At 42.8% G+C, this 27,850-nt stretch overlaps 1 protein-coding gene and 1 long non-coding RNA gene across 5 annotated transcripts in view; both read left to right on the top strand.

Annotated features, from left to right (window-relative positions):
- The window catches only part of LOC144701665 (lysine-ketoglutarate reductase/saccharopine dehydrogenase bifunctional enzyme), a 32,077-nt gene that overhangs the window by 2,029 nt on the left and 2,198 nt on the right, over positions 1-27,850 (top strand). Inside the window, exons 2-17 of one of the 4 annotated variants that reach the window (XM_078573396.1) lie at positions 1,465-1,551; positions 1,630-1,759; positions 3,063-3,236; positions 3,328-3,410; positions 3,501-3,617; positions 4,049-4,124; positions 4,721-4,892; positions 5,100-5,196; positions 5,281-5,441; positions 5,762-5,819; positions 5,927-6,067; positions 7,254-7,595; positions 7,996-8,076; positions 8,641-8,706; positions 12,562-12,679; positions 12,888-13,017. In XM_078573396.1, coding sequence (XP_078429522.1) covers positions 1,465-1,551; positions 1,630-1,759; positions 3,063-3,236; positions 3,328-3,410; positions 3,501-3,617; positions 4,049-4,124; positions 4,721-4,892; positions 5,100-5,196; positions 5,281-5,441; positions 5,762-5,819; positions 5,927-6,067; positions 7,254-7,595; positions 7,996-8,076; positions 8,641-8,706; positions 12,562-12,679; positions 12,888-13,017 — 2,033 coding nt within the window. Of the gene's footprint in view, positions 1-1,464; positions 1,552-1,629; positions 1,760-2,845; positions 2,973-3,062; positions 3,237-3,327; positions 3,411-3,497; positions 3,618-4,048; positions 4,125-4,720; positions 4,893-5,099; positions 5,197-5,280; positions 5,442-5,761; positions 5,820-5,926; positions 6,068-7,253; positions 7,596-7,995; positions 8,077-8,640; positions 8,707-12,561; positions 12,680-12,887; positions 13,018-27,850 lie in introns of those variants that run through there. The other 3 variants (XM_078573395.1, XM_078573397.1, XM_078573398.1) reach the window with 3 other exon arrangements.
- Positions 13,097-27,844, top strand: LOC144701666 (uncharacterized). The gene is made up of 3 exons (XR_013581075.1): positions 13,097-26,449; positions 26,524-26,566; positions 26,730-27,844. It is a non-coding gene; the product is annotated as an uncharacterized LOC144701666 (long non-coding RNA).

Genomic DNA, 27,850 nt, shown 5'->3' with positions numbered 1-27,850 from the left:
CATTCTGTCTTACTTCCTCTCTCTCTCTCTTTCAGTGTCTTCCTCTCTCTCTCTCTTTCATTCATTGTCTTACTTCCTCTCTCTCTCTCTCTCTTTCATTCATTCTGTCTTACTTCCTCTCTCTCTCTCTCTTTCATTCATTCTGTCTTACTTCCTCTCTCTCTCTCTCTCTCTTTCAGTGTCTTCCTCTCTCTCTCTTTCATTCATTCATTCTGTCTTACTTCCTCTCTCTCTCTCTCTTTCTTTCTCTCTCTCTCTCTCTTTTTCTTTCGTTCATTCATTCTCTCTTACTTCCTCTCTCTCTCTCTCTCTCTTTTTCTTTCTCTCTCTCTCTCTCTCTCTCTCTCTCTCTCTCTCTCTCTTTCATTCATTCTGTCTTACTTCCTCTCTCTCTCTCTTTCATTGTCTTCCTCTCTCTCTCTTTCATTCATTCTGTCTTACTTCCTCTCTCTCTCTCTTTCAGTGTCTTCCTCTCTCTCTCTTTCATTCATTCTGTCTTACTTCCTCTCTCTCTCTCTCTTTCAGTGTCTTCCTCTCTCTCTCTTTCATTCATTCTGTCTTACTTCCTCTCTCTCTCTCTTTCAGTGTCTTCCTCTCTCTCTCTTTCATTCATTCTGTCTTACTTCCTCTCTCTCTCTCTTTCAGTGTCTTCCTCTCTCTCTCTTTCATTAATTCATTCTGTCTTACTTCCTCTCTCTCTCTCTCTCTCTCTCTCTCTCTTTCAGTGTCTTCCTCTCTCTCTCTTTCATTAATTCATTCTGTCTTACTTCCTCTCTCTCCCTCTCTTTCTTTCTCTCTCTCTCTCTTTTTCTTTCTTTCATTCATTCATTCATTCATTCTTTCTTTCTTCCTCTCTCTCTCTTTTCTTTCATTCATTCATCTTTCTCTCTCTCTCTCTCTCTTTCTCTCTTTCTTTTATTCTTTCTTCAATAAATTTCAAACTTTCTCAAAATATGGATGCGTTTAAGAAATTTCTTGAAGAATTTTCTCAACACTTCAAGAAATTTCAAATTTTCTCAAAATGTGGATTCATTCAAGACATTTCTTGAAGAAATTTCTCAAAACTTCAAGAAATTTCAAAATTTCTCAAGATACGGATACATTCAAGACATTTCTTGAAGAAATTTCTCAAAACTTCAAGAAATTTCAAAATTTCTCAAATTGTGGACACCTTCAAGACATTTCTCGTAGAAATTTCTCAAAACTTCAAGAAATTTCGAAATTTCAAATTATGCACACCTTCAAGACATTTCTCGAAGAAATTTCTCAAAACTTCAAGAAATTTCAAATCTTCTCAAAATATGGAGACCTTCAAGAAATTTATTGTAGAAAATTTTGAAAATTTCTCAAACTGCTTTGACTACAAGATTCCAAGAAAAAAAGTATCGAAATTTCTCAGATTATTTTTGCATTTCTGCATCATTAACTTTTCCAATATATAAATTTTCGATCAAACGATGTCAGATTGACCAAATCTTCCCCGGCAGAGCCTACGCGTTCTTCTCACACACTCACAAAGCGCAGACTGAGAACATGCCCTTGCTTGATAAGGTCAACTGAGATTATCCACAAAAGTCAACGGTTGACGTGGCCTTTTGGCGTTGACCATGGTCGTGCGTTGACTTTCAGATTCTGGGCGAGAGGGCGACGCTGTATGACTATGAGCTGATGGTGGGAGAGGATGGGAAGAGGGTTTTGGCCTTTGGCAAGTTCGCTGGGAGGGCTGGGTTGATAGACTTCCTCCATGGCCTTGGAAGACGTAAGAAATATATATATTTTTTTAAAACTATAATTTTGACTTATGCCCAAGATCCTTGACTGAGAGAGTGGGGGATCAGAAGCTGGATTATTGGGTTATTGTTATCATCATCTTTTTTTGTGGGTAAAAAAAATTACGCTGTAGAATCATTTTTTGAGAAATTTGTTTTTTGGGTCTGCTGTGTGCTTGCTTAGCTTGAATAATGGCGAATGTAGAGTCATTTTTATGAGAAATTACGTTTTTTTAAAAAAATTGACAACTGCCCAAGATTATTGACTGAGGGAGTGGGGGATCATAAGCCGGGTTATTTATCTATGTTTTTGATCCTCTTACCTTCTGCGTAAAAAAAAAAAACTGTAGAATCATTTTTTGAGAAATTAGTTTTTTGTGTCTGCTGTGTGCTTTCTTACCTTGATCAATGGCGCATGTAGAATCTTTTTTACGACAAGTTAAGTTTGACATCTGCCCAAGATTCTTGACTGAGGGAGTGGGATTGGAAGCTGGGTTATTTATCTATGTTTTTTATCATCTTACCTTCTGGGTAAAAAAATAAGCTGTGGAATCATTTTTTGCGAAATGAGCTGTTGGATCTAGTGTGGGCTTGCTTTTTTCTGATCAATGGTGTATTTGAAATCAAAATTTGGAAATTTATTTCTTCAAAATTTTAAAAGAAATTATACTTTTTTGAAACACCAATTTTTGACGTTTGCCCAATGTTCTTCTTGACTGAGAGAGAGAGTGGAGGATCAGAAGCTGGAAGCTGGGTTATTTACTTATTGATCATTTTACCTTCTTGGTTTCTTTATTTGGATATACTGTGTTTGCGTACCCTGATCAATGTAAAATCCTTTTTCCGAGAAATTCAGATATTTATATTTTTTCACCGTGAAGTTATGGTATCAGACGCTAGTTTTTATAACTTCTTATCATTTTACCTTCTGGGTTTTCCGATTATGGTCTGTCGTATGTTTTCTCACCTCTATCCATGGTGCATATTTGATCATTTAATTAGACCGTGAAACCATTTAAAAAGAAACATTTTTATTTTTGATCTATTAAAAAGAAACATTTTTGGAATCTTCCCAGGATTCTTAGCTTGGAGAATGAGGGATCAGAGGCTGGAATTTTGTTTATTGGGTTACACGATTTTGGTCCGTTGTATGTTTGCTCAGCTTCATCAGTGGTTCTGTTTGGATGATCTTTGAATGAGAGTGTGAGGGATCAGACTCTGGGTTTGCCCTGATCATATTGTGCCTCCTGGTACTTAATTTCTGATAATAGTTATTTTCTGGATCTTTTTCAGGCTACCTGAATTTAGGGTTTTCCACTCCTTTTCTGTCCCTTGGCTCATCCCATATGTACCCATCACTTGCTGCTGCCAAGGCTGCAGTGATGTCCGTGGGTGAAGAGATCTCCACAATGGGCCTGCCCATTGAAATCTGTCCCATTGTCTTTGTATTCACCGGCACAGGAAACGGTAAGTTGACCAAATAGTTAGTAGATCTGTAATAAAGTGGAGAACACGTAATGATTTTTCTGATTTCTCTTTTCTTCCCAATAATTTGTAGTTTCGCTGGGTGCCCAAGAGATATTCAAGCTCTTGCCTCACACCTTTGTGGATCCTTCTATGCTTCCTGAACTTGCTGACAAGGTAGGATTTTCTGAGGTTTTTTGTCAGAAATTTCCAGAAAAATGCATATTTCTTGATCATTACAGTGCAAATTTTAATCTTTTTTAGCAGGTAAGAGATCAGGCTGGGCGGGGCCACCAATCAAAGAGAGTCTTTCAAGTTTATGGCTGCGTCGTGAGTTGCCAGCACATTGTTGCACCAAAGGATCCTGAAAAAAATTTCGACAAGGTATTTTATCTGCAATGGCCTTAAAAAATGTACTGAAAAATTTCATGAAGTTATGTGTATTAGTTCACCTCATTTTTTTTCAGGGATCCAGATAAGTCTTCAGGAAATATTGGATATTCAGATTTTAAAGATACTATTTTTCCATCTGTGCTCACATTCCTGCATCCAATGACTGAGATTATCTGAATACATTGGCTATTTTCTTTGATTATTACCATTAAATCATAAATTACTTCCAGAAACACTCAGATTTTCTGAAAATAGGCTCTGGGCCACGTACCAAGCTGCTTCCCTAATAGCTTGCCTATTTTTATTTGAGGGAAAATCTGGACCCGGAATTTTAACAGTTCCCAACTGAAATTTTGGATTTCAAGCAAGATGATTACACCCCTCCAGTAACTTATCTCTGTGTTCCTGTTAAAATGCTTCAGGATGAATATTATGCATATCCGGAGCGTTATGATCCAGTTTTTCATGAGAAAATTGCGCCACATGCATCTGTTATAGGTGAGCAGTAATATAATTTGCAGGCTTCGATAAAACAAATAATTTTCGTAAGTCCATTTAAATTTCATAGCATATGGTTATTATTCTTTTAGCTGATAACCCATATATATATATGGCCATCGTTTACTGAAACATATTACTTTTTCTCATCTTTTTAGAAATGACAGAAAAACCTATATTAGTACTTCTTCCACATCCATGATGAGTAGCATTCCATCGATCACCATCCTTAAGCTTTCATAATCATTTGACATCATTTTTCTTTCAAAAAAATTTCATTCAATTTGCTACTTGGGTGAGCAAAACTTAATATTTAAAACTCTTCAAGTCTTGATTTCACGATGAATGGACAAAATTGAGGAAAAAGAAAAGACAGAACCTTGAGCCATAAGAAATATAGGATTCAGAAAGAGATAGAGAGATCAGGGAATGATCTTGGAAGGGAGGGAGAGAGAGAGCGAGAGAGAGAAAAGTTCAGTATTCCCAAGAGAGGTAGTCATGAATAAAAGTTCAGTATCAAAATCACAATGTTTTGGTAACCTAACCTATGGTAAAATTCAGAATTTCCTTGATAAATGTGGCTCCTTTATCTGCAGTTAATTGCATGTACTGGGAGAAACGGTTTCCTCGTTTGTTAAGTAGCAAGCAACTGCGAGATCTCACGAGCAAAGGTTGCCCTCTGGTTGGCATCGGAGACATAACCTGCGACATTGGGGGCTCAATGGAGTTTATCAACCGAACTACTTCTATGGAGCAGCCCTTCTTCAGGTCGGACTTCTCTTTTGGTTTATAGATTTTCATTAAAGAATGACAATTCATCCATTTAGAATGTCATTGAGATTTCCTTATTTTTCACTGTGAATACTGGTTTATCAGATGAATCCATTGTATGATTTCTGTTCGATGGTTTGAGATTCTACATTTTGAATCTACGTCCTCTAACATCAGTTAATGGACTATTTTGAATCACTCCAGATATAATGCCATGACAAACTCTTATCATGATGATATGGCTGGTGACGGTGTGATATGCCTGGCTGTTGATATCCTTCCAACAGAATTCCCAAAAGAGGTAGTCATGGAGTAATTCTTCAGGATTTTTAAATTTTTTTTTGACAAATTATTGACAATATCATAATATTGCAATCTTTGTTAGGCTTCCAAACATTTTGGGGATATATTATCCAAATTTGTTGGGAATTTAGCAAGAGGGAAAACCCTATCAGAATTGCCCCCTTTCTTGAGAAGGGCTTGCATTTCATTTGAAGGAAAGCTCACAAAGCTTTATGAGTACGTACTGAGGATGAGAACGCCAGCGTAAGCTACCAAACTTTACTTGAGTGCATAATCATTGTCATTCAACTTTAAACCAATATGTCCACAGTACGAGACATGTTGAAAGGCTAAGGAATCTAGATTAAAGACAATCATCACAAAAGGTCATATCTTGATTAAAGAGTCTCCTACTACTAGGATTTTAATCTTTTGGACTAAATACTTCAGAAAACAGTAAAAATGCATATATTTATGGCAAAATAGTTCTGAAAATAGGTGTTGATGAGCCAATTAAGCATTGTGAACTTATTCATTTTGCATTTATCACAACATGTCTCCGTCTTTGACACAATGTTTGGCAGTATTTCTTCACGTAATACCACCAATGGCTCAGTACAGCAAAAGAATTATACAAAAGTGGTGAGGTTATCTCCAAAGATTCCTTCCTCGTTAAAGGTCTCCATGGGGGTGATGCCCATAGAATGTTATACCGTCCAATGACGTACTTTCAAAATCTAATTCGGCAGGTCTCTCTCAGTGGCCACTTATTTGATCAGTTTTTGATAAATGAGGCTCTAGATATCATTGAAGCTGCAAATGGGTCATTCCGCCTGATCAAGTGTGAAGTAGGTCAAAATACAGACCATGTTTCATACTCGGAGCTGGAAGTAAGTTTATGTTTTGAAGAAAAATCATTTGGATATATCTGTATGTCCAATTTCATGTTAAGTTGTAACTCATTCAAATCATTTAATTACCTCCTAATTAAGTGTCATGCGGGGTTATCTTGTTCATTAAACAGTGTCGAGAGTGCTTCTGCTTGCATATTAAAGAATCTCCTCAGATGTATGTATCCTCTCCTCTTCTCTGTGGAATTGTGATTCCATTGACTACAGGCACAGATAAATCTCACAAACTATAGGCCAAATGAAAAACATTCCTCATTTTTTATCAGGAAATTTTGATATGAATTTCGTACAATCAAGCTAGAAGATGAATATGCTTGCCTCTAAAGATATTACACCTATGGTTGAATCTCTGGCAATTCTGCCAATGATCGCAGAATTCCCGGAGATCACTCGTCATATAAATAAAATTTCTATAGGAATTGCACAGATAATATAGAGAGGAAAGATTGCAAGGATCTTAATGATGCGACATACTTTGTCAATAAGGGTAGAGAGGAAAGGAGTTGTACTTATCAAATCAGTCTCTTCCCTCTGTAAAATGCTCTCAACTTCTGTTTACCTTCCACCTCCCTATCATTTTTCAGCATAACTTTATGGTTTTTAACATTTTTTAAGACACTATCCTGGTCCTCAGTTAGTTCCAGATCGAACTAATAAGGTGTAACCTAGTCTCTTTCATGCCTAAATTTGTATGCCTTTCCAAAATTTGTTTAGAGGAATGAAAATTTGGATGCTTCTATATTTGAACTCTCTTGGTGTATGTATGCTGTCAGCGTCGAGACCATATCTCATATTATGGGCAATTGAGTAGTATCCCATAAATTTGAATTCTTATAAGGAGGGTGTAATAGAGTAAGGAGGGTAGGAAGGAAAAAATAAGGAGAGTCAGCAGACTATATGAGATTATATGAGCGTCAACCTCTTGAATGTTCATGGCATCATCATGTTCTGCTCGTGTTGTGTTCTAATGTTCTAATGTTCATGGCACACTTATCTTGTGCCTCTGTGTGCTTGTTCGATAATGAAGTGAAAGGATCATCAACTAGTTTACTGACACAGGTCTTGTCTGTTTGTTCTCAAGCCTCTGGTATTAACTTGATTATATAACTTTATTTGCATTTTTAGAATTTTATTTTTTATTATGATATCTACATGGATTTTTTAGGTTGGAGCTGAGGATTGTAGAACTTTGGATCAAATTCTAGACTCTTTAGCCTCAATAGCATTCCGAAAATGTGGGATCCTTCATAAAGAAAAGAATACAAGTCCATTTACATGCCGGACTTCGTTTGAAGTTACAGAAGAAAATGGGGAAATCATGTCATGTAGCCCTAAGGTCCTGATTTTGGGGGCAGGCCATGTTTGTCAACCGGCAGTTGACCTTTTGGCCTCAGCAGGAAGAATGTTTTCTGGTAATGTGTTCAGATCATGGGAACAATTTGATGGAAGTGAAATTGATGATGTTCATGTCATCGTTGCTTCTCTCTACCTGAAAGATGCTGTGGAGGTAAGAGCTGCAAGGCTATGTCTAACAAATATTAAAGATTTCTGTTGAAATTTATTTTTATTGATTTTATATTGTGCAAAAAACATTTTGAAAATTTATAGTGAAGTTTAAGTGATAATTCATGCTTTAACCCTACATTTAGACAGGTCAGAGGATACTGTAACCCTAATTATGTAATGATTAGTACATGATCCTTCAGTGTTAAGAGTTATCACAATCCTGGGGGATTAGATTGAAATACTTTTGGTTATGAAATATTTTTATTTTGAGATGTGCCATTGTATCCTGAGGTATCTTGTTACTTGATTATTTTCCCTAGTTTTGGTGATTTATTTTAATTGTGCTTGATGTCATGGAAAAATGCAGCTCTAGCTTCATGAATTGCTTTCTTCTCCTACAGATAACTAGTGGCATTTCAAATGCAAGAGCTATGCAACTAGACGTGACTGATGAAGATAGCCTTTCTCGATTAATCTCAGATGTAGGTTTCTCTCATTGCTTTACAGTGTGATCACATTAGACGCTGATTTTAAGTTACTAATTATTCATTCTTGACCTTGATAAGTTGAGGTAATAGAAAAAAGTTAATTGTTTACTGTTTATTATCATTTTTCAATTCATTCACTGTAGCGATGATTGAAAGATAAAGCTGACTGTCATTCATATTTTTATTTTAAAAGTTTAAATTATTGGTCACCTATCTTCACTGTGCTTCTGATATATTTTAAATTTAAAGAGAATTTAAACAAAGGAAAATATTTCACTTATTCCATCCCTTAGTTTTCAATGTAATTAATGTGATTTCTTTTAAGTTCTCATGAAGTATGATAAATAGCTACTTCTGAGCGCTTCATTCTTTTATAACTTTATTCCATCACCCTTGTTAATTGATTTCCATCTTCATAGTATTTTTATTATTCACCAGTCCTTAGGTCGACGAGATGGAAATTTAAACTTCGTCTTTCAATGATGTGATTCATATCATTATTTTGTTTCAATAATGAAGCGTGTTGAATCTCCATGAAATAATAAACTTTATTTGTAGGTTGATGTGGTGATTAGTTTATTACCGTATAGCTTCCATGTTCCCATTGCAAGAAATTGTATTGAGGTGAGTCTCCTACGAAACTTTTAAATTTTTATTCTGAAATTTAAGGTACTTATAATTTCATAGTTAATGATTAAGCTTTTTTTCCTTTCTTGTTTCCATTACCTCAGTTCCATAATGATAATGTTTATTTGAAGATAACAAGCTCTAAAGATTGACACAATTTTTTTGGCTTTAACATAATTATGTATTATGATTTCGATAAGATCCCATCGGTAAGAGAAAAACTGCAGCAAGGAGAAAAAAAATTTGTATATTTTTAAACATTATCATTAAGTACCTTAGATTTTACTATGAAATCAGAAGGATTTGCAGGTTCTTTTTGCACCTGTGATTGGGACCGAATTTCTCATTACAATGATAGCAAAGCCCATTTTCCTTTTGCTTTTAAGTGTTCATCATGTGTAAGCAACTGTGGTCTACGTTTTCCCACTGCCTTAACTCTCGGTTGGGAAGAGTCTTGGCCACTCCCACCTCTAAACTTGCTCGATCCTGCTCGATGAATTATCCAATCATCTCTCCTGTTAGAAGTTTCATATTCTTTGATTCCCACACCTCGGTTAGGTAGCCCGCTATGTTTACGTCCCCACTGAGGTGGTTGACCCTCTTTAACATATGTTTCACACCCTGCCGACCAATCACATGTAATCGATTTTCTGCCTTGAGAGCCTCATTCGCTCGTAGCCTTAATGAGAAATACTTCTCTCTGGATAGCTCCACTCGTATTTCTGACTTGAGCCCTTTTTAGGAATACCCGTATCGTAATGGACTTATCAATGGGTGGTAAATAGACCGATAAGCGTTCAAACGCGTCCCAGTATTCTTTAACAGAGCCTGTCTGCTTAATATCCTGAAATTCGAGCATTACGTTGTCCGATAATAGATCCCCAAACCGCATACTTATTTGTACTTTGAAGTCGTTCCAATCTTCAAACGTATATCTATCCTCTGTCCAAATATACCACTGAAGGGTGGATCCTTCTAAACACGACATAACCTTCTCGAGTCTTTCCTCATCGGAAATCTTCTGGGTCCTAAAAAACCTTTCCATACTTTGCAGCCATCCTTCAATATCATCCCCACGGAATTTAGGAGCTTCTTCTTTGGTAATGGCAACTGTCGTGGTGGTTCTGATTGCAGGTGGATCATCCTTCTCTCGTCTCTTTTCCTCCCGGATTTTCAGGGGTTGTTTCCCCCCTTTTTGCCTTTTGCCTTTACTTCTGATGATGAAGAATCTTTTCTTGCAGCCAAATATTGAATCTTTTGCCATTTCTCATCTAGACTTTGAACTTCTGTTTGTAAGTTCTGTTGCTGTTCTTGAATTCGTGCAACAGTCTTCTCAATTTCCTCAATCTTGATTTCTAGTTCTTTGACTGTCATTGTGCTAGAGTCGCTGCTCTGATACCAATGTTACGACTCCCTTCTCTCAACAAAATCAACACAGAATCAATGCAAGAAATCTTACGTACCAGTACTTCTAGTCTCCTCGATGCCTCGTCTCCCCCTTGGATGAAGAGTTCCTCCCTGGAATGGATCGCCACTGGAGAGGTCCCCCTCGCATGTCTCCGACCGGATGCAGTCATGACTCCCAGAAGATACCTCGCACCAGATCTGCTCCCCCCGATAGATGTCTCCCGCATTCCCAAGAAGTAGCATAACCACCGATCCCTCCTCCCTTCTTATTTATATTTTTTATTCAAACACCAACTTTCCCGCCAAATTATCCCCGCTGCTAGCCCATGTCATCGATCGAGCTGGATGACTCCTTCGTTATTGGTTCCTTTTCCCATCTTTTTACCGTCCTCTTTACTATTCCTCATATACTTCAATGCCGGTATCGTAACTGGTGTCAGGGTCCCCCTTCCCGCTAAGCCGGGATTTGGCCAATGGAATATGAAAAATGAAATTCAATTTACAGGAGGTTTCCTATCCTTATGTAGGATTAGGAAGCCTAAGATATGACATTTATACCCTTTCCTCCAAAAAATGGTAAATTTTATCTTGTTTTCTGATGGGTACAAACTACCAGTACTGATCTGCCGATGCCAACCTCAGCAATTTTGGATAGGAAAAGGAAAATTATGCCACTTACTGGTCGCCCGTCCCATACCCAGTATCGGATGACGGTATTTGGACGAATGCTGAATCAGGTATCGAACAGTACTGTTCTGATATCCGTTTTTACCGATATCCAGATACCTGATGATATTTGTAGAACAGCAGAATTCGGAGGAGAGAGAAAGTCTAGAGAGAGGAAGTAGAGAGAGAAAGAGAGTGCACAAGAGTTGGGGCTGAAAAGGTGACTTTTACTGCACTGAAGTTCCCCTTTTATACAAATAAATCCAGGGTCAAAACGACCCTTTCACAAGTAGTTAGGAGGCTTACTTGTAAAACAAGTAATCCTTTACTTGTTTTACAAGTAAGCTCCAACGGCTACCTTTTTGAAAAGGAGCCGTTGGAGGGCCTGTCCAACAGCTATTTTAAATAGCCGTTGGACTCTGGGCCTGTCTAGGACAGGCCCAGACCGTATCAGCCCCACTAAGGGCCTGATATCTCCGCCCCTAGTGGGCCTTCACTAAGTGACCCTTTATGGGCCCTTAGTGGGAGAGTAATGGTCCTTAAGGGACCATTACAGGGCTGCTAATGGGCCTTCCAGTGGTCCATTAGCAGTCTTCTAGAGGCGTTAGCAGTTTCATTATCAGCCTAGAGTTAGTTTATTACATTTACATGGCCTTAGGCCCATAGTTAGTACAACATAACTCAACAATATTGGATATCAGTTGCCACAGTAACAATATCCGATATCGTCATCCGTCTCTGTCTCTCAGAATGGATGACGATATCGGATCTTGCAGTTTGATATTGGATTTCGATATCCAACAAATTAATCCTTGTCAAAATAGGTTATTCATTGAAACTTGTAAGTTAGAAGTTGGAACTTGGAAGCTGTCATCGGTCAATGGGTTGAAGAGGAAATTGTCAGTCCACAGTTTAGAGACTCAGAGGAAATCCTTCGGTCAGCAGGTAACAAAAGAAAGTGTCGGTCAACAGGCTAGAGATCAAAGAGATAACGCCAACAGTGAACCCACATTAAGTTTTTAAATGTAAACAGCGCCCAGAATTTTTTAGTGTATTCTCACCTCATATTATATATACGCTTCAAAAGTTTTGTTTTCTTCCATATAGTATAATAGGATTCGGAGTTCAAAATTACATCTACATATCCAGATATCGAACTTCGGTATCCAAGACCTGCCTCATCCCTAGCCTAGTCGATATCCGTCCCGATATCCGTTATAGATAGGAATGTCAATATCCGTTCGATATCTGATATCCAGTATCAGAAACCGCCTTGTCATTTACCAGACATTGGATATCAGTTGTTTGATATCGGATATTGGACAAATATCGGACGGCCGATCACTAATGCCAATAACGTAGAGTTCTAGCAAACCATAGTTGTAAGAAACAGAATTATTAAGAGTACGGAAGAATAGAGTTAGAGTGGCTTGAAGTCACCTTCTCTTCTCCCTCTGATCACGGATCGCTCCAAGGCTCCGCCTTGGTCAAGCATGACTTTCCCCAATGGGAACCACCACTTCTTGAAATGTTTCTCATGTCTTAGTTTTCTCGATCTGGTTTTATTTATGGGCTTTCTGCCCAGGCCCCATTGTGTGCACGAACTGTTGCCAGCCTGGCAAGGCATGCCTTCTTTATATGATAGGTTCTAGTAAAGAACCTATCATTTTTCTGGAACAGTGAAAGGGATTCATGCATTATACTTTTAATGTCTTCATTTTAGTTATTTAGTTATTTTTGTGTATGTTAAGTCTTACAGTATTAATCTTTCAAATACAGCTCAAGAAACACCTAGTTACGACCAGCTATGTTGATGATTCCATGTTAGAGTTAGACGGAAAAGCCAGAAGTGTTGGTGTAACGATCTTGTGTGAGATGGGCTTGGATCCTGGCATAGGTACTTTTCACTTTTCTTTTATGAATGATGCCTCAGAGGCTCAGTTAATTAAAAGCGAAGGCAGCTTGAATATATCTGTTGATGCATAATTTGAATTTTTTTGGGTTTTTTGGAGATGAATAGAAAATGAAAATGTTTATAACTTAAAAAGAAAAATATAAATCAGGTCATTTTTAATTACAATGAATATTCTTTGTCTGTTATGCAGATCACATGATGGCAATGAAGATGATTGATCTGGTCCATGAAAAGAATGGGAAAGTGAGTAAATTCTCATCATACTGCGGTGGGATCCCAGCACCTGAAGCTGCTGACAATCCAATGGCTTATAAGTTTAGGTGAATTTATTTTTTTATTGTTTAATGTTTCTTCTTGAACTATGTTAATTTTCTTCATTTTGAAGCAAATCATGAAATATTCAATGTTTTTTTCCATTTTTCATGATGGAAAGTATCCCTTATTATCGGGATGATGTGACACATCAAATTTTTGTGTCAACGTTCATAATCTAGTATTTTCTTAACATAGCACGTCAATCATGTGCTACGTTAAGTTAGATAAAAACTGCCCTTGTACTTGTGTCAAATGCAATTGGAAGGATGTGTTTCTAAGTCTTCACTCGCTTGGCTTTGCCCCAAGAGAACAATTTCTCTATATTTTCTCTCAGTCTCCACCATTGTTCTCTTTGTCTGCAACTTAGAAAAAGCTCAGATCCTCGTTCTTAGCATGGTATCAGAGCTGAAGGGCATTTAGCCTGTACCATATTTCTCCTGAAGTCGCAAGGGCATTTGAGGCTGGGGAAAGATCCTCGTCCCGTATCAGAGCTCAGCTGATATAGCTTAACCCTTCCCTTCTATCTATGTTGTTCCCCTATATTCTTTCCATCTCTCCTCTAGTTCCAGTATCGTTTCCACTGTCCGTGTGGTTACTCAGACTATCGACCTACTAGATTGTATATTTTTCTTACTGAATTCCTCAGTGCCATTGAAGATTTCCATCAGCATTGTATCAGCATATTAGTTCAGTGACATCTCCTGACTGATTGGAAGATCAATGGAGATTCTTTATCACTCGGCTGTTCTTTATCTGATGACCACAAAGCTACGAATTATCTCTCTAATCAACAGCTTACTTTCAGTGACTGACCCATAGGTGTGAACATTCCAGCGCTGTGATTAGTTTTGCATATTTTTGTGTAAGAAGTGCCCTATATCTTGGCTTATAATATTTGGCTTACATGGCTAAAGAAGAGGCAACTATTTAAATGAATGCTGGTCCCGGAGTTGGACAGACTCATCTTCAGGTGAAATGGTATGCCCTTCTCCCTCTCACTACATGGTGCAACAAATTTATTGGACACAACCTGTATCAATGGACCAAATATGTGCAAGTAGTATTCATGGACCAGGGACAACTCTATGATCTTATAGATCTTCCACCCTTAGAATCTGATAAATCATATTGGAAATGGCATTGTGGGGAAGAGATTCTTCTTACTTAGTTATAAGACTCTGATAAATATGATTTCCACTTCTCTAATCTCTCCTAAGCTCCAGTGATGTCATAAAGACCTTATAAGATGGGCGTAATCGGACATAGGATATATAATATACCAAAGGGTACTTGCTTTGTCTCCTGCAACTTCTCACTCTTTTATGCAGTGGGATGGGCCAGCTAAGTTCCTCTGCCACTGACATGTCCCCTGACTCATCTCTTAGGTCGTGACTCTGGGTGACCCCATCTAGGGTTTGTGCAACACTCTCACTCTTCGCCTGTTGATCTAAATTGGTCTGCACAGGATGGTCAGCCTGGTTCTCTTTTGGGAGTGGCTGTACCATCGCCTCAGGGTGGCCCGTCCCTGAGGCTATTAGAAGAATCAAGATATGGCGATGTGACTGCCTCTCAAACTTGGTTAAAGTCCCTTCTTCATGTTTTTATAGAACGTTTCCTGTTCATCCTTCACGTTCATGTTTCCTGTTCATTGAAAGTAACATCAGCAGATAAATAGATCTTCCTAGGAGGATGGTAGCATCTGTACCTTTTTTGGATATTTGATACGCGAGAAGCATACATTTTATTGCCCTTGTATTAAGTTTACTTGACTGCTGAATGCTTGGTATATGGACGTATGATGTACATCCCAAAATTCGGGGAGGAAGATGAAAAACCAGACGTACAGTTGGAAATGCCTTCAACAAGAGGTTAGCTGGACTTTTAAGTACAGTTGTTCGAGCGGGTAATCTATTAATACGATAATTTGTTTTTGAGATAGCTTCTCCCCAATTATAGCAGTGCATATCAGCTTGGAAAATTAGAGATTGAGGGAAGCTAAGACATGGCCATATCGACCAGCCCATTTTGCTGAGGTATTTTAACATGCTAAGAGGAGACGCAGAGATGGACTTCTGCGAGAGAAGAGGAGCAATGGAACAGAGAGGAATTGCCAGGCCCCCCAGAAGCCGCCATCAGAGGATGCATGGGGGAACACGAGCCAGACGAATAAGAAGAGAGGGTTGGGTGAGAGTCGGTTCACTGCATCAGAGAACTCCCCTCTGACCTACATCTCACAAACTGGAGGTAGGGAGTGCAATGCTACCGATATTTGAAGCATGTACACTGCCAAGGGCATGTCGAGGCCAGTTGGTACTGATAAGACTCCGCTACTAATTTTTAACAGCAAGGAAATCCTTCGAGCGGAGGTGCTCCGTTCACAAGAATAGAACCCACAATGATCCAACGGGAGGAAAGATCGTGAGAGAGAGAGAGAGAGAGAGACAAAGGGGAAGGAGAAGGAAGATAGGTCAGGGGTTGCCGCCGGCTGACTCCTTACTCCATGGCCGCCCCTGGTTACCGCAGGGAAGATCGTCTGCACAGGAGATGAGGGTGAGAGCCGTTCCGAGGGGAATGGCATGGGTTGGAGAGAGGAAAGGGAGAGAATACTCACTTGGTTGTTCGCTGCCTTCTCCCCTTTTGCCCAGCCCTTAAGTTAGGGCTTCTTAGAGCTTTGTGGGCTATTTGGGCTTCGTGGGCCTCCGGCGCTCATAGACACGGCCCGGAATCATATCAGGTACCTCATAGGTGTATGGGGACAGGCCATCGCCAAATGAGCTGCCCAAGAGAAAGTAGAAAGGTTGTTGGACTGATGGCCCTCAAACAGAAGGCTAAAGGCTTGGGGGTAACCCAACGGCCTGCATGGGAACTGGAGAGAGGATGAGATACCAGGGGCTCGCATGGGTTGCCTAACTGGGGAGTGAGAAGCGCTGACAATGGAAGAGTTATGGCAAGGTCTATGGAATAACTTACCAGTCCTAGACAAGGAGGAAGTATGGTCTCTCTATGATGGACACTTTTTTGTTCGCAGGGCCTCTATGTCAGTATATGTTACAATGATTAGTTGGGAGCAAGCGGTTTAAGGGGAGCATAGCTTAAGTGGTACTGCGTCCTTCCTAGTGATGGATCATTGAGGAGACCGAGAAGCACATGCATCATAGATGCCTGGGGCATGCCCAAGGAATATAGGATCAGACCAGAGCTGGAGGCTTCGGTCAGACCCTTTGGCATTGTTATCTTGAGAGAAATGAGAGGAGATGAGAGGAAGAGAATGCTCCAGCCTTGGGCGGCGCCTGGTGAGGAAGAATGGTAAAAGAAAAAACTCCAAAAGATACTACTCATTAGGGTTTTTGTGGCTCCCCCTTTAAAGGGTCGAGTTTACAGGGGTGACATGTGACTTTCTGTCAGAGTCGCATGTTACCTAGAGTCACATGTGACTCACTTAAGGTCACACGTGTGACCACTTAAGTAAAGGTCACACGTGTGACTTTACTCGCATTAAATGAAGATAAAAGCTCCCCTTTATGGGTCTAAACTACAGGAATGCTCCTGCTCCTCAATCTGGTAGATCTCAGTCCAACACCCCCCCGCAAGCTAGGTGTGGATGTTGACCATGCCTAGCTTGGACACCAATTGTTGAAATCTCGGGCCAGGCAAGGCCTTGGTGAAAAATGTCGGCTTTCTGGTCAGCAGATGGAACAAACACCGGGCGAATGTTTCCACACTCAATATTCTCTGACAGATAATGCCGATTCATAGCCATATGCTTCGTTCGGTCATGCTGGACTGGATTCTTAGCAATTGCCAGGGCAGACTGGTTGTCGCAGTAGAGTTTAATGCTCCCATTATCATATAGCCCGATATCCTCGAGCAGGTGCTTGAGCCAGCGACACTCAGACACACCGCGCTTGAGAGCTCGGAGTTCGGCTTCTGCACTGGACAAAGATACCTCCTTTTGCTTCTTACTTCTCCAAGTGACCAGACTCCCTCCTAAGAAAGTGCAATAGCCCGATGTAGAGCGATTGTCGATCACCGACCCTGCCCAGTCAGAATCTGTATAGGCTTCCAATGAAAGTCCCCCTTCTCGAGTGAAGAGGAGTCCTTGTCCAACGGTGAACTTCAAGTATGCCAGAATTCTGTACGCCGCATTCAAGTGGACTTCATATGGCTCACTCATAAACTGGCTCAACAAACTTACGGCATAAGAGATATCTGGTCGTGTGTGATTCAGATAAATAAGCTTGCCGATCAACCTTTGATGGAAGGTCTTGTCCACAGCTGCTCCCTTATCTTCTTTACCGATCTTCACATTAACGTCAAGCGGAGTAGTGACTGGCTTGCAGCCCAATTGGCCAGTCTCCTGGAGGAGATCTAGTGTATACTTGTGTTGACTAAGGAAGATTCCGTCTTGAGCATAGGCAACCTCAATTCCCAAAAAATATTTTAGTGAACCAAGATTCTTCATGTCGAACTGTTGGAATAATGCCTTAGTCAATCGACTAATTTCTCCCCTATCTCCTCCGGTAATCAGAATGTCATCAACATAGACAAGTAACACGGTAACTTCCCCCGTGACACTTTTCTTGATAAACATGGCGTGTTCTCCTCGTGCCTGGTGATAATTCAACTCTATCATAGCCTTCGTAAAGCGCCCAAACCAGGCCCTGGGCGACTGTTTCAGCCCGTATAGGGCCTTCTTCAATCTGAACACTTGGTTTGGCTTACTTGTCATCTGATATCCTGGGGGTAATTGCATATAGACTTCTTCTTCTAATTCTCCATGGAGAAAGGCATTTTTTACGTCGAATTGAAGGACCTCCCAATCACATTTTGCAGCTAAGGCAATCAGCACCCTAACAGTGTTAAACTTTGCCACTGGGGCAAACGTTTCACCATAATTGATTCCTTCAGTCTGTGTATAACCCTTCGCTACCAGTCTGGCCTTAAGTCTCTCCAGAGTTCTGTTAGCCAGAAATTTGGGTGTGAATACCCATCGACATCCCACTGCCTTTTTTCCTTTCGGAAGTGTAGTAAGCTCCCAAGTGTCATTCTTCATGAGTGCAGACATTTCTTCATCCATGGCAGCTTTCCATCCTGGATCCTGAAGGGCATCTTCCACTCGAGTTGGAACAACAATGTCACCCAACAGAGTAAGGAAGCTTTTATACTGATAGCTCAATTTTCCGTATTTCACATAATTGCCAATGGGATACTTAACCTTTGCTCGACACGATCGCACCCCCTTTCTTAAAGCTATGGGCCAACCCAAGTCTGCATCAGTTTCTTCCATCTCAGTTTCTGCTCTAATAACTTCAGGTTGCTGTTCAGGAACCTCCTCAGCAGTCACTGCTTCATTATCACCTTGACTGTCTTCAACTCCTGTCTGTGCATCTTCTCCCACCAAAGGTGGACTCATTGCATCTTCACCATCATCAATCTTCTCTGGTGTTTCCACAACTGTGTTCCCACCCACATCATTTGTTGGGTTGGTGACTGGACCGGGTGCTGGGACAGACCTCAAATGACGAAGAAATTCAAGATCTATCGACTCTTCTACAGCTGGAGTTGTTCTGGGCGATAGCTCAGCTGTAGAATACATCTCTGATTCATGGAACACTACATCAGCTGAAACAAAAAACTTTCTTGATGGAAGGTGATAACACCGATAACCCTTCTGGGTACTTGAGTATCCCACAAAGATACATTTGAGTCCTCGCGGGTCTAGTTTCCCTGAATTCTGATGCACTAACACAACGCATCCAAACACACGGGCAGGAAGTCCGGAAAACAATTTCATTTTTGGATAAAAAACTTTCAGCCGATCCAGGGGGCACTTATAATCAATCACTTTCATGGGAATTCGATTTATAAGATATGCTGCTGTAAGTACGGCCTCTCCCCAATATTTCTTGGACAAACCTGCCTGGAACAATAGTGATCTAGCTGTGGCCAAAGTGTATCCCAGACGCCTTTCAGCTAGACCATTCTGTTGAGGTGTGTTTACACAGGACGTTTCATGAATGATGCCATTGTCCAAGAAATACGATGTAACCTCCAAATTGAGAAATTCAGTCCCATTATCTGATCGGAAACGCTTGATTTTTTCTCCAAACTGATTCTGTATCATCTTACAGAACTCAACTATCAGTCTTGGGACTTCTGCCTTTGATTTCAGTAAATGTAACCACATGGTCCGACTGAAATCATCCACAAATACAATGAAGTACCGGCAGCCTGTCAGACTCTCTACTGGACTAGGTCCCCAAACGTCACTGTGTATGCACTCAAATGGGGACAGAAAACGATCATCTATAGATTTAAAAGAGGTTCTCCAAAGTTTGGCCATGTGACAGGCTTCACAGAACAAGTCTTCACCCAAAAATCCACGAAATAAAGAGGGATAGCAAGTTCGAAGTAAATCAAAAGGAGGGTGTCCCATCTGCCGATGAAGCCGCATCACCCTCTCCTCCTTGGAGCATACCTGACGCGACACCAGACACTGCGGAGACGAGGCATCGAGGAGGAGTAGCCCACCTTCTTGCCTAAAGGACGAAATCTTCGTCCCGCAGACCTTGTCACATAAAAAACAGTCATCACTGTCTAGGATAAACCGCCAACCATATTCATCGACTAATCTTTGAATAGAGATTAAATTGGCCCTTAAATCTTCAACATGTAGAACTGCTTTAAAACTGCCAAGTGGGTTAAGTAGAATATTCCCCACTCCCTTCACCAATAATGATCCTCCGCCAGCGGTCTGAACTCTGTGAGTTGATTCAGCAGGTGAATATCGGCTGAATAGTGACTCATCAGGTGACATGTGGTCAGTAGCCCCCGTGTCGGCAATCCATTCATGGGAAGAAGGGTTACCTGACTTCACAAGGGAGGTGGAGCTCAGCTTCTCCTGTACTTCTTCCACTACAGGACTCGTCACGGCTGCTCCAGGAGTTTGGTTGTTGCGAAGTGGACATATATGCCTTTTTTCTAGCATTCTGATTCTTCCATGCCAATTTCCAACAATTTTCCTTAGTGTGTCGGCGCTTCTTACAGATGCACAGAATAAAGCGTCCCGACTGTCTTCACCTTCAGATCTAGTAGTTGAGTTCTGCTGTGGTGGGCGTGGAGTCCAGTTTCCTCGAGTCTCTGATTTCTTTGTCAAGAGCGCAGCGGAATTCTGAACTTGAGGCTCAGAGGCAACCCTCAGTCGACTCTCTACCTGCCTGTCACACGGTCAAATTCGGAGCTAGGTCTCTCCGCTCGGAATTGACGTGTGGTGGCCTTAGTGTTCGGGCAAGACACTGAGCAGCCTTGATCTCTAGCAGCGGAAGCTCTTGGGATTGCTTGAGATTGCCTAGCAGGGGGTAGAGGAGAGGTTGGTGATAAGCACCGTCAGAGAATGGTATCATTGCATTAATATCATGAATAATACATCGTGGATTACATGGGGGAAGACGAGGGGTGTTCCGAGAACAGGACGAGGCGCCTCGCGCCGAAGGTAATGTCGCCGCACTGCCTCAGGGCTGCCGCAACGCACGCGCGCGCCTGCTCTGCCGCTCAGCCGTGCGTCGGGCCGGGCGCCGTGCGCCCGCGGGCGTGGCGATCACACACGCCACCCCTAACTTGACGATCACACACGCCACCGGCACCTGTGTCTACACTCAGGCGCGCAGTCTGCGCGACGCCGCCGCATTCGACGCCCCGAGCTGGGCGCTGGGCGCCCAGCATTACCCGCAGGAGCGCTATGCTGTCCCGGCGCTCTCTGTGCGCCACATGCCTTAGGTCTCCTGGCGGGGATGTCTACCAGCCGCGCGCCCCGCACACGCTATGCGCGCGCCGCCCGCGCGGCCGCTGGGCGGCATCCCGCACAACTCCGCGCACTGCGCCCGCGGCATGCTGCCCGGCCTGCGCGTCCCGCTCCCGCGCGCAGCGCTAGGCGCTGGCGGTTAGCGTTGGCGCCCGCGCGTAGCGCTTGGCGTTGGCGCGCAGCGCGCACGCCGGTACCGTTCAGCTCACGCGCCCCGCGCGCGCGAACCGTACTTGATCCGTCCCGCCTTCGGCATGGACGGGCACGTGCGCAGTCTACCGTGAATCACCATCGGCGGTGGCAATGGCCTAATAGATCAAGTATTGGATATTGCTATCCGTAATGACTCAGTCCTTAATGTTGTCGTGAGCCAAAATACAAGGGCAGTCCTTCCCGATAAGCACGCAGGCCTCCGAGTAAGGAATGCCAACCAGTTTGGGGCCTTACACTGCCTTATAGCTCCAATTGCCTCTTCTAAGCTGGGTAGCTTTTCTCTGTGAAGTAGCTGACTCCTCACAGACTCATAGATCACATTCAGACCCATGAGGAAGGTGAACAACCTTTGTTTTAGAATGTACTGTCTCTCCACAGATTGTGGATTCTGGGTTGGCCATAAATAATCGATCTCCTGCCAAATTGCTTTCAGTCTTGATGCATACTGGAGTACATTGTCGCCCCCTTGACGTGCCTGCGCTGCCTGGACATTTAACTCATAAATGCGCCAGTCATGAGTCTGTTCCTCACTGAACTTCTGAATATCATCCCACATTTCCTTCACTGTATCACAGTAAAGGAAGTCTCGCCTCATTTCTGGTGTCATTGACCTGAGCATCCAGCTGAGGATGAGAGATCCTCAGCCTTCCATTTCTTGTAATCTGGGTCAGACACCCCTCTTGGATCTTCTGTCAAATGGTCCCCCAACTGGCATCCATATAGAGTGATAGTGATCATCTTGGACCACTCGAACATGTTTCCCCCATCAAACTTGACCTCTGGTGGGGGAAAGACGAATGTAGGTCGAGCAGATTCTTGTGACTGAGACAGGGCAGACCCTCCTGGTCTGACTACACTTAATCCCTCTTCGACAGGAGTGAAATTCTGATCTCCATGGCCCGCCATGTGGAGACAATCAATGACAAGTGCAGGAAATACCTTTGGAAGGCACTAAACAGGCTTTGAGAACTGAGGGAAGAAACCCTAGCTCTCCTGTCCAGTGGAAACTGTTGCTGAGAGATGCCTCCAACCAGCAAAAAGATGACAAAACTTGTTCCAGATGAAGAGCCCTTAATGGATCATATGCCTTTAATGCTCTGATACCTTGTTATCTTGAGAGAAATGAGAGGAGATGAGAGGAAGAGAATGCTCCAGCCTTGGGCGGCGCCTGGTGAGGAAGAATGGTAAAAGAAAAAACTCCAAAAGATACTACTCATTAGGGTTTTTGTGGCTCCCCTTTTAAAGGGTCGAGTTTACAGGGGTGACATGTGACTTTCTGTCAGAGTCGCATGTTACCTAGAGTCACATGTGACTCACTTAAGGTCACACGTGTGACCACTTAAGTAAAGGTCACACGTGTGACTTTACTCGCATTAAATGAAGATAAAAGCTCCCCTTTGTGGGTCTAAACTACAGGAATGCTCCTGCTCCTCAATCTGGTAGATCTCAGTCCAACAGGCATACTCAAACTTATCCTCTCATCTGGACTGGTACCGGGGGACCCCAACATGGTGCTGTCGGAGATAGAGGGTATCTTGGAAACTGCACCACCTCCAATTTTTTGGGGCCCGGAAGTAGGGAACGGCACGTCCGGGACGTGACGCCTCGGACGTGACGGGACGGATGACGGAACGTGACGGATGGTGACGTGTCGAAACTTTCGTCACGTCACCGTCACGTCACGCGTTCCAGAAAAATACAAAAAAACCATCACGTTCCGTCATATGTCCATCTATTGGGCGTCCCGTCACGTCCACGTCACCGTGATGGCGTCACCGCACCAGTGACGGAAAACCCCCCTTCTATTTCTCGTTCTCTTATTGCTCCTCTTTCTCTCTCGTTCCTCTCTCCCAGCGACTCTCTCTCCCTCTTCCTCTCTGACGCACTTCTCTCTCTCTCTCGTTCCTCTGTCACAGTCACTTCCTCTTTCTCTCTTGTCCCTCGCTCTTCTCTCTCTCTCTCTCTCGTTCTTCTGTCTCCCTCTTTCTCTCTCGTTCCTCGCTCTTCTCTCTCTGCATATTTCTCTCTCGTTCCTCGCTCTTCTCTCTCTGCATCTTTCTCTCTCGTTCCTCGCTCTTCTCTCTCTGCATCTTTCTCTCTCGTTCCTCGCTCCTCTCTCTGCATCTTTCTCTCTCGTTCCTCGCTCTTCTCTCTCTCTCTCCCTCTTTCTCTCTCGTTCCTCGCTCTTCTCTCTCTCTCTCTTTCTCGCTCTTCTCTCTCTCGTTCCTCTCTCCCTCTTTCTCGCTCTTCTCTCTCTCTTTCCTCTCTCCCTCTTTCTCACTTCTCTCTCTCTCTCTCGTTCCTCTCTCTGGCGCTCTTCTGTAGCTCTCTCATTCCTCTCTCTCCCTCTTTCTCTCTGCCGCTCTAGTCTCGCCCTCTCGTTCCTCTCTCTCCCTCTTTCTCTCTCATGCTATTCTCTCTATCTCTCGTTCCTCTCTCTATTGTTCCTCTTTCTCGCCGGCACTCTTCACTCGCTCGTTCCTCTTGTTGAAGATATTTCTGTCTATCCTTCCTATCTCTGTCTATCTCTCTCTCTCTCTCGATATTTCGTTCTATCTCACTCTCCACAAACTCTCTATGTCGCGTTTGTGGCTCTAATGCTCTCTCTCTCTCTCTCTCTCTCTCTCTCTCTCTCTCTCTCTCGATATCTCTTTCTATCTATCTCTTTTAAATGTGTTGAGAAATTTAACGTAACGGCCGTCATCCGTGACGGCCGTTCCGCCACGTCACACGTCCAGGCCACCTCGTCACCGTCACGTAAACCTCGTCACGCATCACCGTCACGACCTCTGAATTCCGTCACCGTCACCGTCACGTCATCCGTCACGTTTCCGTCACGGTGACGTGTGACGTGACGGATGACGATCCCTACCTGGAAGGAACTTTCGGGATCCAACTCTTCACACGACTTCCACCACTACCGCCACCGACCATGTGGCAGCCGAGAGCTTAGGGGACAAACCCAAGTGAATGAAACATCGCTGGGGGTGGGGTGTCGACATCAGCACCGAAGGAGGTTGCCCGAAACACTACGGCACAACAACCTAACACCATCTCAGAGGCACTGGAAAGCAAAATGAGAGAGCCCACCCAGGGTGAGGCGACATGAAGCAGACATGTAGAGGGAACCAGAAGAAAGTGTCATTTTCTTAACAGGTGACATCTAATAGACATAGTGTAGGGAGGTCTAGTGGACTCGGATACAACTCACCATCTAGGAGAAACAACTGCAGGAAGGAAGAAAACAGTCAAAGGAAGCAACAGATATGTAAGCAAATGCTTGCAATTAAGCTAAGAAAATGAATGACCATTGTGGGGAAAGGCTTGTGCGAAAAGAAGATACTGGGAATTAAACATGACGGGCCAATAATCAAGTGGGTGAAGGCAACTAAAAGTGGACCCCTGATGTTAGCGGCTGAGGGCAGGATGAGGGGTATTGTCAAGGCAGACGATGGGCAAAAGGGGCTGCCGAATTCCAGAGAACTTGCACATAGATTCCAAGCTCTCCCAACCAAGAGGTAGTGGGCATGTTGGCCAGCTGAAGGACATGGAAGAGGACCCTGCTCTAGACAATCGACCTAAGGAGACCTGCCAATAACAGGACTGAAGCTGGCACATTGAAGGGAAGGGGGAAAAGTTAGTCTCCCGTGAAATGCATCTCGTGGAATGTTTGTGGCCTCCGGGATGAGAATAGGCATGGAGTAGTGGGAAGATACTTGCGAGAATGGGGAGCCACATTGGCGCGTTTGCAGGAATCCATGTTAGAAAGGTATGAAATAAGGGAATGGAATGCAGCGGGAATAGGCTTCCTGGAGGATTTCCTCGCAGTTGATGAAGATGAGACAGCGAGCTCCCTTGCGGGCATCTTGTTACGGGATTTACTAACTTTTTTGGTGCGGAAATTAGACTGGCTTAGTCAGCATTGTAAGTAGTGAACTGTCTCAAGAAGAGTTGTAGTGTGCAGAGGCTTTGGGTTCACCGCTTGGAAGGCTACTGATGTGATACTTTGCCTGCCACTGATGAGGGGGAGAATGACTTATGTACTGGCATCCGGTGGTCAAGAAGGTAGAAAGACGATTGGAAGGATGCATGGTGATATTGTGGTCAGTACTCCCATCATTCACCTCTGTGTTCAAGATGCCAGAAGGAGTTGGAATGAGAATCGAAGGCCTAATGAGTATATTCTTGTGGAAAGGCTTTGGGACTGAACAAAGTGGCGGACTCGAGCTGGTGGCATGGGAAATCTTTTGTAGGCCCACCGATTCGGGAGGATTGGGGGTCTTGCATTTACAAAGTATGAATGTGGCTAATGAAGTGGATGACAACAATCATGAATCCCCGGAATGACCTCACCATCCAAATGTTGGGCGACAGTTATGGTCGGGGGTTGAATTCAGATCAGAAAGCAGTCCCATTCAGATGGGCAGGGTCTCAGAAAGATTTTCCCTCGAGCCAGAGACTTTTTTCTCTGCCCAGTTAGGAGAAGGATCAACATTTTAATATTGGCTGTATGCATGATCGACGTGTGGCACATTACAAGAGGTGTTCCCTTGCCTATTTGTTCTAGCCTAATGCCATAATGGGGGATTGCTAGGATAGTGCATAGAGCCTGCTGGTAGACGGTGTTCTGTCATACCAAAGAGCAGCTGAGTTCTTGGACATTCAACAATCCTGGAATTAAAGCAGCCCAAGACCCAAAGAAAAAGACAGCTTGGAGTGGAACAGTGCTTCGTTTTCGGACTGAAGGGCTTACGTGAGGATTTGAGAGGCACTAGCGGAGGAGCAACTATCTAGGCATGCCGGGCTATATGGTGACAAAAAGTTCCTGATAATGGTGGGAACTCCTGATAATGAGTCTACAATTAGATTTCTCCTCCCTATATTTCCGAAGAATTCTGATACTGTCCTGTACATCAAATACAAGAGAAGGCAAAGGGACGTCCAGGTGAGATGTAGACCAAGGAGGCAGTGGTCAACACTGGTCACAGAGAGGATCAACCAAGGACTGACCCAAGGTCGACTGCATAAAAGGGCACATAAAATTGTCATGTGAATCAGCACGTGACGGCCTAGGAATAAAAGGGCTAAATTGGGCCCGTTAAGAAGGAAGAAGGAAAAGCTCATTAGAGGGTAATGCCGGAGGATAAGGATAAGGAACAGGAGAGGAAAAATCAGGGGAGTTTTTTGGAAGGGGATTTCAAGAATCAGTTGGTGGGTCTTTCCCTTGAGGTACAGGGCTGCCTTCGGCCAGACAACGAGGTGGACGACAGAGCTCAAGATCCTGAGATATTCATTAGGGGGTGATTGATATGACTCTGCACCAAGTCTTCAAAAAACACCGGCCTAAAGCAGCCCACCCTAAAGCAACACCATAACCCGTTACTTAAGGGGAAGATCATTCGGGCAAGGGAGCTAATCAGATTGTGAGTTTCTCTTTCCCCTCTCCAAAATCCATCTCTCCCTCAATCGTGATCCTCTCTTTCCTTTCTCTGCATAGGTTCATTCCTGCCGAGATGACTTCCCCAAGTACCACACGGATGGTAATGATCTTCTCATCACCACACCCGTCTTAACCTTATTCTTCTCTCTACTCTGACTCTTCCTTCCCTCTCTTTCTCTTGCTGTTTCTCACTCAGACCTTTGGCAAATATAGCAAGCACAATACAATGCCTTGTTTAACTGAAGGATTACATTGTTTGATAGATATGCCCTTCAGGCTTGTATCAGCGACCTATTGGATCAGTCTACAGCTTGATCTAGCACTGCATGAATCTCCACCTATTAGGTACTGGTGCATTCCGTTCCTTCGATTGATAACTCTTTTAGATACTACTGTATCAAATTCTTGATCGCACAGATAAAGAAAGATCCAAAATAAGTAATCAGATTCAAGAAGGTGTAAAATTTTGAGAAGGGAGAGGAAAATGGAACCAACGCAAGAAGGAATGTAAATAAAATTCAGAAGGTAGAGAAATAGAGAAGGGGTTCATGGTGGACTGGACGTGGCCTCCTTGCGCAGGAGAATCTCCTCACCTGCCCAGTTGCAGATGAGACTGTTTTCTTGAAAATAGACTTTGCGCCTTCCCGCTATCGTTTAAAAGGGAATTTATAAGTTGGAGTTCCTACATGAGTCTGGTCCCCACGAAATGCTTGAAGTGGACTGTACAACACAAGATTTCTTCCGTTGTTTCTCCATGTAATGTTTGGCCAGGCTCGTATCGCAGATTCCTGCTCAGAAAATTGCACCCAGGTGGCTGCACCCAGAGGAGTTCACATGGGCAAAAAGGTGTGGAAGTACTGGAGAAGGTGTGGTGTTGCGTGGATGATATGGGAGATGTGGGAGAATAGTCACTGTCGTGCACAGAAGATAGGTGTGGCCAGACTCTGCTGCGCTCTGATGAGATATGTAGTATGGTTTCCACTAGATGAAAGGGGGATGCGACCTCTGCCTTTGAAAAGGACAAGATCTGATACTGCGTAGAAGTCCACTCGTGGATGGGAAGAAGCAGGAGAGAGGCCTGAGAGAAGGAGAGAGTGGAAGAGAAATCAGAACAGGGGAAAGATCCCACTGCCATGGGAATCAGGCAAAATTGGACTGTGTAAAATCTAACTCAGTAACATAAATTGGACAGTACATTAAACATTAGATATGAATCATATCTCCAACAGTTTCCATCAACACTGTAAAGCTTTTAGAAATTATTTGTAGTAACATTCATCCTGAATTAGTCATAAGATATTGCTCTCGAGTAATCAAAGGGTTCTTCCCCCATGATCTTTCGAAATTTGTCCAAGCATTAAAATATTTAGCCTTCTTATTTCAG

Source organism: Wolffia australiana, chromosome 4 (genome assembly GCF_029677425.1).
Source record: "Wolffia australiana isolate 7733 chromosome 4, ASM2967742v1".
NCBI lineage: Eukaryota > Viridiplantae > Streptophyta > Magnoliopsida > Alismatales > Araceae > Wolffia > Wolffia australiana.
Note: the sequence above shows the minus strand (reverse complement) of the source record. Positions and strands in the feature narration are given on the sequence as shown.